This window comes from Dromiciops gliroides, chromosome 1 (assembly GCF_019393635.1).
Source record: "Dromiciops gliroides isolate mDroGli1 chromosome 1, mDroGli1.pri, whole genome shotgun sequence".
NCBI classification, from domain to species: domain Eukaryota; kingdom Metazoa; phylum Chordata; class Mammalia; order Microbiotheria; family Microbiotheriidae; genus Dromiciops; species Dromiciops gliroides.
The window spans coordinates 396,002,767-396,020,051 of NC_057861.1; the positions used below are offsets into that span (position 1 = coordinate 396,002,767).

At 38.0% G+C, this 17,285-nt stretch overlaps 1 protein-coding gene across 8 annotated transcripts in view; it reads left to right on the forward strand.

The window, feature by feature from the left end:
• PDE4D (phosphodiesterase 4D) overlaps positions 1 to 17,285 on the forward strand; it is a 1,961,234-nt gene that overhangs the window by 1,709,383 nt on the left and 234,566 nt on the right. For 7 of the 8 annotated variants that reach the window (XM_043987008.1, XM_043987016.1, XM_043987041.1 and 4 more), the window contains one exon: positions 16,357 to 16,393. In XM_043987008.1, coding sequence (XP_043842943.1) covers positions 16,357 to 16,393 — 37 coding nt within the window. Of the gene's footprint in view, positions 1 to 15,946; positions 16,040 to 16,356; positions 16,394 to 17,285 lie in introns of those variants that run through there. The other variant, XM_043987066.1, reaches the window with a different exon arrangement.

Below are 17,285 nucleotides of genomic sequence, written 5' to 3' on the forward strand. Positions count from 1 at the left end.
AGATGTTTTTGCTGTTTTGTTTTGTCCTCTAATCATGATTATGTTCCTGTGAAAAGACACTGTGATGGATAGTCTCTGCCCCATCTCTCAGATGGTAAAACTGAAGCACAGAGAAAGAACTTTGTCCAAGAGCATCCCCCTAGGCAGATAACAATAGCAATAATAATTATAATAGCTACCATATATGGCACTTACTTTGTGCTAGGCACCGTGTTAAGTGCTTTACAGTTATTTTTTCATTTGATCCTCACAAAAACCCTGGGTTCTATTATTATCCCCATTTTTTGTTTGTTTTGCAGGGCAATGAGGTTTAAGTGACTTGCCCAGGGGCACACAGCTAGGAAGTGTCAAGAGTCTGTGGCTAGATTTGAACTCAGCTCCTCCTGAATCCTGGTCCAGTGCTTTATCCACTGCGCCACCTAGCTGCCCTTATCCCCATTTTATAGATGAGGAAACTGAGACAAACAGAGGTGAAATGACTTGCTCAGGGTTATACAACTAGTAAGTGTCAGAGGCTGGGTTTGAACTCAGGTCTTCCTGACTCCCATCCCAGCACTTTATCCACTGCACCACATAGCTGCCCCATGTAATAACGTAGTAGATTATTCTACCTTTCTTTCACAACAGTATTTACAATACTTGATATATAATAATAGCATCATTTGCCCCAGTAGGTAGGACTTTCAATTCATAGGCATCCTTTGACAATAAATCATAAATTCTCCTTTAACCAAAGGCTTCTCTATGTTTCATATGTTGGTTTATGGCAACCCAGGCAAGTTCAGTTTGCCATTTTGGTCTCCTACATTTTATGAAAAGAACTAGATCATGAACTTCTATTTTCAGATCCTTTTCTTGGAAGATTGCTTTTTCAGGGGATGAAGGGCCTTCCCTTTTTAAAATACGAAGCAGCAGCGTAGCCACCAAGGTGTACGTTTCTCGTGGATTTGTCTCCTACTGCTTCTGGAGGGCCTCCTTTCAGTTTCTTGATCAGTTTTTTTGTTTCCAGCTGAAGGAGGAAAAAAAAACAAGTGGCAGGAACCTGAGCATGATTGTTTTCCCTCCTTTATAAGAGATTCAGTGGTTTATTTATTGAGGTCACCATACCTCCTGTCAGCTTGACTCAGTGGAGAAGAGAAGGAACCCTGTTTCTTTGTTAGGAAGCATGACACCTTTGACAAGTTTTGATTCTGCCCCTCCTAGTAAGAAGGACAAAGCAATGGATAGTTATTTCCAGGTCATGAAGCCAAAGGACCGGCATGCCACTGATGTCCCACTGTGACTGGGATACTCAAAATGCAGCATCAGTAATCCAATATCTGTTTCTTCCTTGTCCCAACCCAAACCCTAAAATCTTTTCTTAAAATAAGTCACTTGGGGGGGGGGGCGGGGAGGCAGCTAGGTGATACAGTGGATAGAGCACCGGCCCTGGATTCAGGAGGACCTGAGTTCAAATCCGGCCTCAGACACTTAACAATTACTAGGTGTGTGACCCTGGGCAAGTCACTTAACCCCAATTGCCTCACTTAAAAAAAAAGTCACTGGGGACAGCTAGGTGGTGCAGTGGATAAAGAACTGGCCCTGTATTCAGGAGGATCTGAATTCAAATCTGACCTCAGACACTTGATACTTAATACTTAATAGCTGTGTGACCTTGGGCAAATCACTTAACCCTCATTGCCCCACAAAAACAAAAACAAAAATAAAATAAGTCACTGAAGCTTGTTAGCTAAAGTCCCTAACGAAGGAAGAATCCAGCTTCTTCATATCAGAAGCACCTCATGTTAGGTTTAATTCCATGTTACCGAGGTGACATTGGTGTATTCACTGGAATATAACTCATAAGGCAGCTTTTAAGCCCTCGATATTCTAGAACCATAAGCTTGGCTGGTATTAGCCAGCACAGACTATATAGCTGTGTAAGATTCAAAATCAAAGAATTGAACTGAATTGACATCAGAAGTTTCTATTACTATGAAATGAAATCATAGTAAAATATCTTCTCTTACAGGGTAAGGAGTCAATTATTCAACTTACTCATCCATCAAAAACAATGGTTAAATACCCAGTATAAGCCAGGCATTTGGGTAGGTGTGAAAGACAGGCCCTGCCTAATTTGGAGGGGCGGGGAGGAAATATGCAAACAATTATGTATAAACTATATACAGGATAAGTTGGAAAGAAGTAGAATTAAAGAGGATTAGGAAAGGCTTCCTATAAAACATGAGATTTTACCTGGAACCTAAAGGAAGTCTACGAAGACAAGAGGCAGAGATGAGAGGGAAAGCATTCCAGGCACAGGTGGGAGATAGATAAAATGTCTGGAGCTGAGAGATGGAGGGTCTCGTAGGAACAAGCAGCAGAGGAAGCCAGTGACTCCGGATCCCAGAATATATGTGAGGAGGAAGGTAAAATGTATTAGAAGGCTGGAAAGGTGGATGGGCTGGTTATAAAGGACCTTGGACATCAAACAGAGGATTTTATATTTGATTCTGCAGGTGATAGGGAGCCACTGGAGTTTATTGAGTAGGGGTAGAGGATGGGTGACACAGACAGAAGTGCTCTTTAGGAAAATCACTTTGGAAGATGGACTGGAATGGAGAGAGACTTGTGCCAATGAGACCAACCAGCAGGCTATTGCAGTAGTCCAAGCATGAAGTGATGAGGGGCTGCACTAGGTATGTGGCAGTGTCAGAGGAGAGAAGGGAAAGTGTACAAGGAATGTTACAAAGGGAAAAATTGACACAATCCTTGACAACAAATTGGATAGTGAGTGTGTGTGTGTGTGTGTGTGTGTGTGTGAGTGAGTGAGTGAGAGAGAGAGAGAGAGAGAAAAGAGGAGTTGAGGATGATACTTAGTTTGCTAGCCTGGGGAACTAGGAGGATGGTAGTGCCCTCAACAATAACAGGAAAGATAGGAAGATCCTGGTTTTGGTGCAAGGAAAGATGAGTTTAGTTTTATACATGTTGAATTTAAAATATATATTGAATATGCAGTTTGATAAGCAATGGAGACTGGGGATCAGCAGAAAAGTTAAGGATGGATAAGTAGATTTGAGATATGTATAAAGGAATCATTCAGTGTCCAGGGGTGCCAATTTCTAATTCTTCAATTTCATAGTCCATTATTCACTTTCTAAGGCAGTAAAAAAAAAAAGTAAAGTCAAACAGTGTACATCACCAAAAAATTTTCTGTATATCTTAAATACCCATTCAAAAATTCTTTTATGAGAAAAAAATTTTAAGTTATAACTGAAACAGGTGCTAATATTTATATATTTTCAAAACATGCTGACCTATTTACTTTTTCTGTATACTTTAGCATTTCTGATTGAAAAAGTCAGTATATTTTAAGACATTAAGAGCTGAATTCAGAATTTAGATAAAGGGTTTATTTTTTTTCTTTGTAGAGTCATCATATATTCAAAGTTTTAAGTACATTTAAAAAACAAAGCCTTGAGATGAATGGAGGTAAAATATTTTAGTCTTTAATGGAGACAGAAATCTAATTCCATCAATTATAATTTAAATAGAAGAAATTTTTTAACCTTTAATAAAGTGAGAACAATTTTTAAAGCAAGATAAAACAATATCCAGATAATCAGAAATGGTAATAAAAAGCTGGGTTTGATTTATTTCCTTTATGATTGGAAAAAGAAATAAAGTAAAATTTATAAGGACAATATTGCCAAGAATCATCAGATCATAGATTTAAAGCTGGAAGGGACCATAGAGGACTCAATCTATCCTCTTTGTTTTACAGATGAGGAAACAGAGGCTGAGAAAGTTTAAGCAATTAGCATCTTGTGGTAATTTCTTTCTTTTCTTTTCTTTTCTTTTTTTTTTTTTTTTTTGGTGAGGCAATTGGACTTGCCCAGGGTCACACAGCTAGTGTCAAGTGTCTGAGGTCGGATTTGAACTCAGGTCCTCCTGATTCCAGGGCTGGTGCTCTATCCACTGCGCCACCTAGCTGCTGCCCCATCTTGTGGTAATTTCTTAAATAAGATGCCTTTAAAAAGTGGTTCTTGAGCCACATTGATGCCCCTATGACCCTTGGACTACACTCATAAAACCTTTTACTCCCCCTCTCCTTAAAGACAGGGACATCTCTACCCTCCATTTTTCAGCCTTGAAGAAACTACAGAAGACGGACCTTCACCCCTTTCTCCCCAGAAATAAGAGAGGGGGAAATGTTATGGGAATGCAGTGGGACCCCAAGAAACCTAAAGATCCCAAGCCCCCAAGTAATGCTTGAACTCCTCCAGGGGAGGGGCAACTCTGCCTCCCACCTCAGGAATGGGTGTTGCTGAGCAAGACTCTGGTACACTGATATGCAAGATATGGATGGGTGCTACATATCTTACTGATACATTATTTTTCCAAAATCTCCTCCATATTGTTATATTTCCCTCCCAGTTCTTTGTCTGGTAAAAATACAACAGACCAGTCTTCTCTTACTCCAGTGGGACAGTCACCAAGGTGATTGTTCCCCAGCCATAATTCCTCTCCTAATAAATCTCTTTTTATTTTACCCCTCCTCCCAAAAGCAGTTCTTGAACTAAGTCTCAGAACCTCTTTATACTCTTAAAAACCTAGGACCCCCAAAGAGCTTTTGTTTGTTTGTTTGTTTGTTTATTGCGGGGCAATGGGGTTAAGTGACTTGCCCCGGGTCACACAGCTAGTAAGTGTCAAGTGTCTGAGGCCAGATTTGAACTCAGGTACTCCTGACACCAGGGCCGGTTGCTCTATCCACTGCACCACCTAGCTGCCCCCAAAGAGCTTTTGTTTATGCGGGTTTTATCTATTGATATTTGCTATGTTAAAAACTAAAACATCTTAGTAGTATTATAAAAATAATGAAAGGTCTCAGTGACCTACTATCCTCAGGGGTACCGATACTACATTTTGAGAACTGCTCCCTTGGATCATCCTCAACATTTTGTTCCTACTCTGCCTTAAAGACAAAAAGAAATACTTTTAGTAGTGAAACGCTACAGAAGAGGAAGAATTGTAGCTGTTATTGAATATGCCCACTTTAAAAATAATCTTAATTCTTTGAAAAACCATAGAACCAACCAAATTGATTTTCGCATAAGTTCACTGACTAACTACAGTGCAGAAATTAACTCCAGGTTGGAGATATGTCTCTAAATAAAAATTGAGAGTTGAGTCATAGGAAAGTAAAGCTTGTAATGTTATCATTACAAAATATGAGGTAGTGAGTAAAATGTTATAATGGAGAGACATAAATCCCTAGGACATAGTCTCACCTGTTGTTTAGTTGTGTCCAACTCTTCATGACTCATGTTTGGGGTTTTCTTGGCAAAGATACTGGAGTGGTTTACTGTTTCCTTCTCTAACTCATTTTATAGACAAAGAAAATGGGGCAAATAGGGTGATGTGACTTGCCCAAGGTCACAGCTAATATGTGTCTAAGGCTGGATTTGAACTCATGAAAATGAGTCTTTCTGACTCCAAGCATGGCACTCTATCTACTGTGTCAAGTAGCAGCCTTAACTAATTCACAGAAGAGGTTTTTAAAGGATCCTCCTTCCCAGAGGTATTGCTTTTCAATAGGGCACCTTAGGAGTTTGAAAAATCTTCCAGATCCTAAGATCAATGATTTTTTTTTAATTAAATTTTGGGGGTGGGGCGGAGCAATGAGGGTTAAGTGACTTGCCCAGGGTCTCACAGCTAGTATTAAGTGTCTGAGGCTGGATTTGAACTCAGGTTCTCTTGAATCCAGGGCTGGTGCTTTATCCACTGCACAACCTAGCTGCCCCAGATCAATGATTTAAAAAAAAAAAAAAAAAAAAGAATGAATGCATGTAGGGGCTAGGGAAGGAAGCTATCTGACTTTCCCTTCCATTTCCTCTCTCTGCCCCACCTTTTTAAAATGTTTCTAACTGCCCAAATGGTACAAATACAAAATGTAGAGATTTAAAAAAAAAAAAAGATATGTGAGAATGATAGAAAAAAAATTACAAAGTGAATAGAATACCTGAGATCACATCTTACCTTGGAGTCCTGAGTTGTGTGAGCCTGGTAAGTCACTTAATCTTTCTACCTCAGCTTCCTCATCTATAAAATGGGAATATTAATACCATCTATTTCCCAGGATTTTTGTGAAGATCAAATGAGAAAACATGTCATACACTTCTCAAACCTTAGAATGTTATATGTGTTAGTGATGATTAGCCTGTGGGACTGCTAGGACTGATCAGTTTTTCTCTTATCCTTGTCCTTGCCTGCACTGTCCCATAACAAGTGGTCAGTCCAATAGGTAGTTGGGTTTTCGTCCCCTTGAAACCAGCTTAAAGTTCTCCCTTCCCTTGATTATTTGTTTTGGAAGCAGTTGCCCTGACCTTTTCTGGATATTAATGTGTTTGAAGCCAGAGAAGAATGACAAAACTAATTCTGTGATTCCTTCTGTTTTTAGAATGTGGCCTCTTTATATTTCTTTCCATAGTGACTTGAGAAATATTCACTTGGTGGGAAAAATACCTTGACTCTTAAGTCATGACTCAGAGTATCAGTTTTCATGGACTGTGTAGTATGCTCCCTGAGGACAGGGTTCTTCTTTAATCTGTTAGTAATAACCCTGCTCTGACTCTTGTCAAAACATAACTGATTGAAAAAAAAACTATTTTGAAGGTCAAGATCAGAGATTGTTGGCTGGAAGGGAACCTGGAGGTCACTTAGTTCAAATATTCCTCCATACTCAACCACAGAAATGGGAAACTACCATCAAGGCCACTCAGCCAACTACTGCCAACAACAAGACTTCAAAGACTGGTCCTCCAGCCCCAAATTCCATTTTTCTTCACTAGAGCACATAGTTTGATCATTACTCACAGACATGTTTACATAATTCGGCTACCTGTGTGGTTTTAGGCAAGCCACTTAACCTCTGCTGGGCTATTTTCTTATCTACAAAGTGAGGATGCCTTACCACACCCAAAGCCCATGCTTGCCTTCCATCTGGTGAGACTCTCCTGGATACCAGATTCATTTAAGTGGTGTTGTCCAATGCTCTTAGATTTCTTTGGGGCCAGCAGAGGGCAGCAACAGTATGGTCAAATGACTGCTGTTCTCTCTTCCTGGATGAAGAATGGCAGCTCAGGTACCAGTAGAATCTGGGATGGGAAGGAATAGAGGCTGGAATGTCAGAACAGGAAAGATTAGGCTCCTGCACAAGCCAGGCCTGAAGAAACCAGAAAAACTGTCCAGAAACAAGCCAAGAAAATGAAATGAGTGTGTGGGCTCAGAAACCGGTTATGTTAGAATTAGAAACAATGTGGGGCCAAGCACCCAGACAGCAGATAAGGGGCTTCTGGACCAAGCTGACATAATGATAGAAGGGTACTCTGGATAATTTTCAAACATGTCAAGTTAAACCAAGTAGTTAGCAAAAACTAGATTGTATCCAAAATCAGAGGGCCAAGGCTGCCTCACTGAAGACAGACCTCAAAGACCATGTCTATACTCTAATCCCTACCATTTTACAGGAAAATGAATTCATTTATCCAGTGTTACCCAGATAGTCTCTGTCTCTGTCTGTCTCTGTCTCTCTGTCTCTCTCGGCTGGGAAATGAGGGTTAAGTGACTTGCCCAGGGTCACACAGCTAGTAAATGTCAAGCGTCTGAGGTCGGATTTGAACTCAGGTCCTCCTGAATCCAGGGCCAGTGCTTAATCCATTACATCACCTAGCTGCCCCTAGTTACTTTATCCTTGAGGAAATGATTTATATTTAAAATGATGTCTTTGGGGCAGCTAGGTGGCACAGTGGATAGAGCACTGGCCCTGGAGTCAGGAGGACCTGAGTTCAAATCTGGCCTCAGAAGCTTAACACTTACTAGCTGTGTGACCCTGGGCAAGTCACTTAACCCCAATTGCCTCACCAAAAAAAAAAAAAAAAGAAAAGGAAAAGAAAAGATGTCTTTTTATACTTTGTGTGGGACACTTGATGGGAGTTGTCAGTAATAAGCACAAGGATACCAATCGAGACCAGTTTTAGTATCTACTGGTTATTGGGAACCACTGCTTTGGAAAAAAATCATCTTGGTAGTTTGAACATATGTGTTGTTTGTTTCTTTTTGTGATGTTGAACAAATCATATCATTTTACATCACTAGACCTTAGCCATTTCATCTACAAAAAGGGACAGTAATGATTATGCTATTTACCTAATGAGGCTTTTGTGAGAAAATTATTTCTATTTTTTAAATAAATTTGAGCTATTATTATTTTCCTAAATATCAGGTAAGGAAGGTTTTTTATCCCTTTATCCCAATTATTAATCTACTGAGCAGGTAAATGAGATTTACTCATGCCAAGCTTGGGATATTATGCCTTTATTTAGAGGTAGCTAGGCATAAAGAGTTGTTCTTGGAATTTGGAAGACCTGAGTTCAAATGCAGTCTCAGACAGTTACTCTCCATGTGACCCTGAGCAAGTCATTTAAACAGTCTCTGTCTCAGTTCCCTCATCTATAAAATGCGGATAATAGTAGCACCTACCTGAGGATATTTGTACTCTTTAGCATAGTACCTAGCACATAGTAGGTGCTTAGTAAATGCTGTTTCATTCTTCCCCTCTTTCCTTCCTTCCTTCTGTAAAGGCTAAAATTTTAGCTATACTATCTAAAAGATCAAATGAGTGGTCGCCAATAAATTATAAGCTTTAGCAAGAGTTAGACTTTTAAACATTTATTAAGGAAAATAAGAATTTGGTAAAGAAAGGCCTAGATTTATCTATCTATTAAAGGGAGAGCACAATTGTAGCTCCCTTCTCCACCAGAGTCCTCAGGAAAGAGAGCAAGTCGGAGTGCCAGCCTCCCCTTTCTTCCTCCCACCAGCCAACGTCACTTCCTGACACCAAAGAAAAGACGTATGGTCTTGCCCTCAGAGACCTTCACCTTATGATGGAGCTTTTCTACAATAAGTTTCCAGCAGGTGGCGTCATTCCAATTGTTACCTTTCCTTCCTTCCTTCCTTCCTTCCTTCCTTCCTTCCTTCCTTCCTTCCTTCCTTCCTTCCTTTCTTCCCTCCCTCCCTTCCTCCCTCCCTTCCTCCATCCCTGTCTCTGTCTCTTTCTCTCTCTTTTCTCTGTTTCCTTCTTCTACCCCCTCTCTCCTTTTCAGTGCCTATGGAATAATTTCATCATTTCTTTTGAAAGGAACTGAGTAATTAGAGACCAGGATGCAACTCCAGGGGTGTTTACAAAGCAACTGACAGAATAAGTTTGTCTTTGAATACTTTCTGATTACACATTATAAAGAAAAGGGATAAATTGAGGTAATTATTCTGGATGATCCAGATAAAAGCACTTTAGATTTAATTATTTGACTAATTTAGGTGAAAAGGCTTATGGACTTATTGAGATGGAGGAGGGGAAACTGAATTATCTAATTAAGTGCTTCACTTCTCCAATTTGTATGATTACTTTTTCCAAGAGAAATACGCAAGGGGACATCCAGTCTATCCCTAGATTTTTTATGCATTGTTTTAAAATAATTTTTGTAAAAGAATTAAACCTTTTCAACTAATTTTAACCAAGTAATTAAATGATATGAAGAATAAAATCTCAAATACAACTTTAAACTCCAAATTATTTACATTTTATTAATTGTACATATAATAAACTTTAACAACATGATAACATTTTTCTTTTACTCGTCATTCTTCCAGCTTCTATCCCATTTGTATACTTTTTGTTTTGTTCCTCATTTCCTTCTGTCATGTAGTATCAATTGCTAGAAGGTTGAAGTGTCTGGACTGCAGAATTTAGACCTAGTGTGGAAAACACTAGGTTCAAATCTTGACTTGGACTCTAGCTCTGTCACCCTGGACAAATAAACTAACCTCTCTCAGCCTCAGTTTTCCTCATCTATAAAATGGGAATAATAATAGCAAACTCCCTTACAGGGTTGTTATAAGGGTCATGAGACAACGTGGTATAGTAGAAAGAGTTCTAGATAGACCTAGAGTCAGAAATACCTCAGTTCAAATCCAGGCTCAGTCACATCAGCTTTTGACCCTGGGCAAGTTGCATAACCTTGGTCTGCCTCAGTTTTCTCATCTCTAAAATGAGGATTCTCATAATGTTTCCTACCTCCCAGGGTTCTTTTGAGGATGAAATGAGATATTTGTAAAACATATGTCAAATGTAGAGCTTAGAGTGCTCTATCACTGCTATACTTATTATTTTAGTAATAATAATAACAATAAACAAGGTAACATAAATTACAAACCTTGAAGTAGTTTATGAATTGTAGCTTATTATAGTCACTGTGTGTTTTAACTCTGCTTTCTTGAGTAAATCACTTCAAACATGTATCAAGAATCTTTATATTTACTAAGCTTCTTTATAGTCTTAATAATTGTCATGTTTTAGACTCAATAATATTCTGTTATATTAGTATGCCACCATTTTTGCTATTGTTCTTTGGCCACTGGATGAATAGTTTGTTCCATGTTTTTTCTCTTCCAAATAAACCAGAGGTGCCTTAAAAAAAAAAACCAGATAAATCTTTCCTACCTTTTAATGACAATTTTAGAATATCGTCCTAATAGAAGGGTCACTGTGTCAAAAGCATCTGATATTTTATTGACTATGTCCATAAAATAAGGTTTAAGAACATCATCCTGAAACAGCCTTCTGTGGTAGGCAGTACAAAGTCCTGATAGGCCAATTTTAAATATTAGGCTTAAAAGCTTATGGGAATTGCTCAGGGCCACACACAAGGAAATTTCTCAGCCAGAGCCATAGCTAAATTCCCCTTCCCCTCAAATCTTCTGATTTTGTCTTTTATACTTTTGATCTCACCATGCTGCCTTTGATGAATTTAGTAACTACACACAAACACACACACACACATGCACACATATATATATGCCATATTTTTCTTAAAAAGGACATTATTCCTTAGTTTTATCAACAGTCTAAAAGTGTATCTCCTTCACCACAGCCATGCCATTCCTGAGTTTTAGAACTGTTTTTTTTGTCAATTTAAGCAATACAAAGCAGAACCTTGTATTTGCATTTGTCCACTAATTTCTTTGATGTGCTTTTCTCTATTGAGTTTGAACAGTTTTTCAACTGATTATTAATAGTATGCATTCCTTCTTCAAAATGGTCCTTTTATATGTTATGAGAATATATAGAGATTGCATTGTATATACATATTTAATACAACATGCATGTACATACATATACCATGTGTATATACATATATGGCACATCTAAATATATGCTTTACATAGACAAATGGTATGTGACTAGAAATATATTAATATCATGCTATATACATGTTATCTATGTGCTATGATACATGTACTTTGTATACATATATGTATATACACATATGCGTATATATTGCGTTATGTATGTGTGTGATAAATGGTCACAGGAGATAATCTATCATTCTATCCATTTATCTCTCTACTCCTGAAAGTGCAGGCTGGTTTTCAAAGAAGCAGAAAAACTAGAGACCAAATTGCCAATATTACTGGGATTATGGAGAAAGCAAAGGAATTCCAGAAAAACATGTGCTTCTGCTTCATTGACTGCAATAAAACTTTTGACTGTGCGGATCATAACAAAACATGTCAATTCTTCAAACAGATGGGGGAGTACCAGATCATCTTACTTGACTCCTGAGGAACTTGTATGCAGGCCAAAAAGCAACAGTTAGAATTGAACATGGAACAACCGATTAGTTTCAGACTACCCACCAGAAACACAAATACCAAAGCTGAAGTTTAAATACTTTGGCTTCATGATGAAAAGACAGGACTCATTAGACAAGACCCTGATGTTGGGAAAGATTGAAGGCAAAAGAAGAAGGGAATGGCAGAGGATGAGATGGTAGATAGTGTCATGGACAGAATTCAGAAGATGGTGAAGGATGAAAGGGTTTGGAATTCTGTGGTCCAGGGGGCCATGAAAATTCAGACATGACTGAGCAACTGAACAAAAGAACTTCTATCTATCCATCCATCCATGCATCCATGCATGCATGCATGTATCCATCCATCCATCCATCCATCCATTTCTTGTGACCATTTATCCATTGTAGAATAAGTTTTATCATTTTGCATAAATTCCTTACAGAGGTTGGGTGTTAGATTTTATCTGACATTTTTACCAAATTTTGGAATAATATGGTATTCAGGTGTACAATTTTAATGGGGTAGACAACATGTACATAAATGTGTGTGTGTATGTGTGTGTGTGTGTGCTTACTTCCTCTCCCAGCAAATGGACCCTTTCTCAGAATGTCTTTCAATGGATAAAATAAAATCCATAGGATTAAAAAGAAAACAATTATACTGAAATGCAGACATTACCAAGAATTTCTTTAAGTTAATAGACCTCAGGTTAAGAACTTCTAGTCTAAAACAAAATAAATGTTTGTTGCATTGGAAAGAAAAAGGAGCTAAATTTTTTTAAATTAAAAAATAAAAATTTCTAGTCTAATTAGACATTATTGTAGATGTATGATATGAAATGTGGTTAGAAACTCATATCCAAAGAAGCTAATGCAATCTTCTCTAAGAGGTTAGCTTACAGGAATAAGGAGGCAATAGTTCTTCTGTTCTCTGCCCTGGGCAGATCATATCTGAGGTGTTATGTTCAGAGATATATGTATACATGTATGCATGCATGCATGTATATAGGTAAGATATATACATATATTTGTGAATATGTGTGTATATATGTTTGAAAACTTGGAAGGTATGTGTGTATTTACACATACATACACACCTGCATATGTATATATTGCCATCCCATGACAATTGTATACCTGGATACCATGTGATCCTGAAATTTGTACCCGTGTATGTGTATATATGCACACAATGTTTATATACAGTATGTATACATATTCATATATTCACATGCATATATGCACACACATTGTATATGTGTCTATGTGTGTGTGTGTAAATACACATACCCATAACAGTGGGTATGTGAGTCAGTTCAAAAGTAAGTAGGTGAGCTGAATCTCCAAAGTACCCAGGGATTCTAAGTGGTTGAAATGAAGGACAGCATCCCAGGAATGAGGGACAACCAGTGCAAAGGTGGGAGATGGGTCATCAGAAGAGTAAGGGGACAAAGGAGGGTAAAGGACAGGAAGGGAAATAAAGTCCTTTCAACAATCTTCATATACAATGGGGTCAAGGCCCTTTACTAATTGTCCTCCTGCTGAACACAGTCACCTATATGAGGAAAAGTGGTGAGGGGAGCAGTGTTGTAAGGTGAAGAAGGGAGAGGAGGGAGCTGAGGTCCTCAGCTGAGAGTGACTGTTGTGAGAGGCTTAAGAAATTTGGAACATCTGCTTTATTAAGCAGAAGAAAGCATCAATTTTGTTGGTGGTGAGTTGTTTTCAGTTGTATCCAACTCTTTGTGGGCCCTTTCCCCCAGCCCCAATTTGGGGTTTTCTTAGAGAAGATACTGGAATGTTTTGCCATTTCCTTTTTCCAGCTCTTTTTATATATGAGGAAACTGAGGCAAGCAGGATTAAATGACTTCCTAGGGTCACACAACTAGTAAGTGTCTGAGGACAGTTTTGAACTCAGGTCTTTTCTGACTCCAGTCCTGTCACTCTATCCATTGGATCACCTAGTGTCCAGAGAAATCAGTTAGGGAGGTGGTAAAAGAGTTGGTTGCCATGGTACAGGGTTCCCCTTTAAGCAAGGGCTTTATGACCACTTGTCACTTATGTTATAAATTGAATTCTTTTTTATGCAACAGTTAGATTCAATGGCTATTAGGGTTCCTTTCAAAATTCATTTTTCATCATTTTGCTATCCAATTTTTTCAATAATTTTGATTGAATAATTCCTTTCTCCAATATCTTGTGATGTTGGCTTTACCCAGGATTAGTCTCTCATCGATATTTAGTTCTCTTTGGGTATTTTTTATTTCTGTCTCATTTTTCTCTTTTTCTATTTTCCATATAGTTTTGATAATGTCTGATTTATGACATTTTAAAATAAACAAGATTTCTCAAGTTATGCTTTTATAATTCTCTTGCAATTCTCACCTCTTTATTTTTGTGTTTTCGTTTTGTGTTATTTTTTTATTTGTAGTCTATTGTTTCTTAGCTTGTAGTGTGGTAATTAACTTCATTTTTAAGTATTGTAGTATTGCTTCTATAAATACTGGAGTATTTAAATGAAAACTAGCTTATATTAACCTGGATAATATTATATTTTACTATATAAATGGTAGTAACTAGATTTTATACGGTGCTTTAAGGTTTGCAAAGGGCTTTAAAAATATTAACTCATACTTGCAACAGCCCTGAGAGATAGTTGCCATTGTTATCCCCATTTAACAGATGAGGAAATTAAGGCATACAGAGATTAAGTGATTTGTCCCAGGGTTATGAAGCTAGGAAGGGTCTGAATCAGATCTCCCTGACTGTAGGTCAAGTGTTCTATCCATGAAATCACCTAGCTGCATTTATATTAATTCCACCCATTCATGGGCAGGCAGCTGGGTGTCACAGTGGATAATGTGCTAAGCCTGGAGTCAGGAATACTCATCTTCCTGAGTTCAAATTTGACCCCAGACACTTACTAGCTGTGTGACCCTGGGAAAGTCACTTATCCCTGTTTGCCTCAGTTTAATCATCTATAACGTAAACTGAAGAAATAAATGGCAAACTACTCCGGTATCTTTGTTAAGAAAACCCCAAATGAGGTCATAAAAAGTTGGATACTACTGAAAAACAACAAATTCACGGGCAAAGTCTAGGTTTACAGTTGTTTAATTCTTCCATAATTTCTCATCACAATTTTCCTAAAGTCCTTTTAGAGATCTTGTGTATGTATAAGTAGATTCCTCACTTTACTAGATAAACTCCTTATCCCTTTTTTCTATCATGTTAAAATTAATTTATTAATAAGTGTTCTTATTTCTCAATTTTATAAGCTTTTTAAATAGATGACTTCTTATTTTTGTATTTATATCTTTATTAAATAGACATATTCAATGTCCTGATTAGGCCAAAAGCCTTAAGATTTTGATTTTTACCGTGTTTATAATACCTAGGACATGAAACCAACTATTAAACTATAAACTGGAACAACTATCTGTTATGGCAGGTCATTTGGAGTGACTAATGTAATTTTAGCTTGCCCCAAAAAATTAGTATCATAAATTGTTCTTTTATATAGTTTTCTGATCTTTTCCTGACTTTCATTTTATACATTTTTTATTTTGAGAAGTTAATGGGTTTTGCTGAAGAACCCAACAACTATGTGCCTGTCTCTTAATATCATCAGTTTTTGAGAGAGTTGTTCCAGGTCATTCTAGGTTCTTTTTAAATTGTTCCTCAGTGAGTTAAGGGGTTTAGTTATAGCGTGTGTAATGTCATGTCCATGAAATTTGCTGTAAAGAATAACTACATTTGTATATTGATGTCACTCCTTGGAATTCCAAATCTTGGTCGCCAAGTTAAGGGGTGGTGGTAAGGGAGGGGAATTCCCATGTAGAATTTTGAGATCCTTCTGATGGCCTCTGCAGGGTGTGGAAAGATCATGAAATAGCTTTGGGACCAAGTGACCTCCTTCCTCAAAGTAGTATGTTGCACAATCGAAATAAATCAGAAACACTCCCCTCCCCTCTCCCCCCTCGGAGGCACGTCAGGCTGACACCTTGCGCCAGCATCACCTGGCATGGCATGATTTAGGTTGCTGCAGCAACAGCACACACTAGGTAACACTCGCCGTAACAGCGGGTATATGAGTCAGTTCAAAAGTTTTACTGGGTTTTTATTAGTCCATGATGCAGTTCCCAGTCATCTACAGTTACTAGCTCATCCATGGGCTCATGAGTGATAACTAGGAAAGCTCAATGCTAATCACTTCCAATACTTAGATGTTCCCTGGCCCTATGGGTGCTCCCACCAAGCTCCAGAAGTACCCCTTGTTTGTCAGTGCCAAGAATGACTGGATCTGTTTACAGAGAAGAATTTAGGGCCAAGAGAATGGCTTAGATAACACCTGTGCCATCTGATACTTTGTACGTCTGTTTCTCCACCCGATTGGTAAATTATATTGAAATTGTTTGGATTTTTGTGGAAATTGCATTCTTGTGTGGAGGTGTGGGGCAGCTGGACAATTCTTTCAATATCTTCTGTACATGTTAAGGTTAACGTCCCTTTGTCCATACCCCAATTGCACCATACACCCAATGCCTAGGGAAGGTAGATGCTAAAGAAAACAAGATAATGGCATTTAACTAAGAAGACTCAGCATAATTGGAACTTGTAGTTTCATGTTGAAAAAGATCCAAAGAGGCATTGTTAGTGTCTAATATGAATTTGGTTTATTTTTCAGACATGGAGATGACTTGATTGTGACTCCATTTGCTCAGGTAAGCACAACTTTGGTGGGGATTTTATCCTTGACCTGATTTGTTAGGAACCTGGAAGTAAATTTTGGGGCTAGTATCAAGATGGGGGGAATTGGGGGAGGAATTCTTTGTTTTAAATATGTATTTGATTTGGTGCCTCCTTCAGATAACCTAAAGGAACATGAAAGAGGATGACCTTAGCAATAACTTTTATCTACATCTGATGACTTTTAGTTAATCTTTTGTTTATTTTTATATGACCTAAGATGCTGGAGGCCCATTTTCCTTGAATTATTTATGCTGCAAGAATATTGTATGTAACCAAAAGGGTTGCTTTCCTACTATATCCATAGAGGTTAAAAAGCTGAATCAGAGAGTGATACAAATTATATCGATTAAGACAAATGTGCTTATTTTTACGGTTATACTACTTCTAGTTACACTTCTACTCATTTTGGATGTCATTTTTACCCAGAAGGGATCAGTATAGGATTTTTATGTTAAATTGCTAGTTATCACTATTCAAATTCTAAAAAAAAAATTTTTTTTGGATCCAGACCCATCTTTTCTCTAACATTACCTGTTGGACCTTCTCTAAGGCACATATATCAAGGCTTATTTCCTCATTCCTAATGTGAGAAGTTGAACTAAATGGCCTCAGAGTTTTCTTCCATCTCTAAAGCTATGATTCTTGGATTTTTATCAGTGGAAAAAACTCCCAGTGTGGAAACTTCCTCCACCAAGGGGCCAATTGGCCCCTTTTCCAAAGCCTGTCATCTTCAAGAGTTGCTGAGGGGCATAGTAAAGTGGTATTACTTGTCTGTGGTCACATAGCTACTGTAAGGAAGGGGCAGGACATGAACTTGTCTTCCTTATTTAAAAAGTAGCCCTCTCTCTACCCACTAGACCTTGT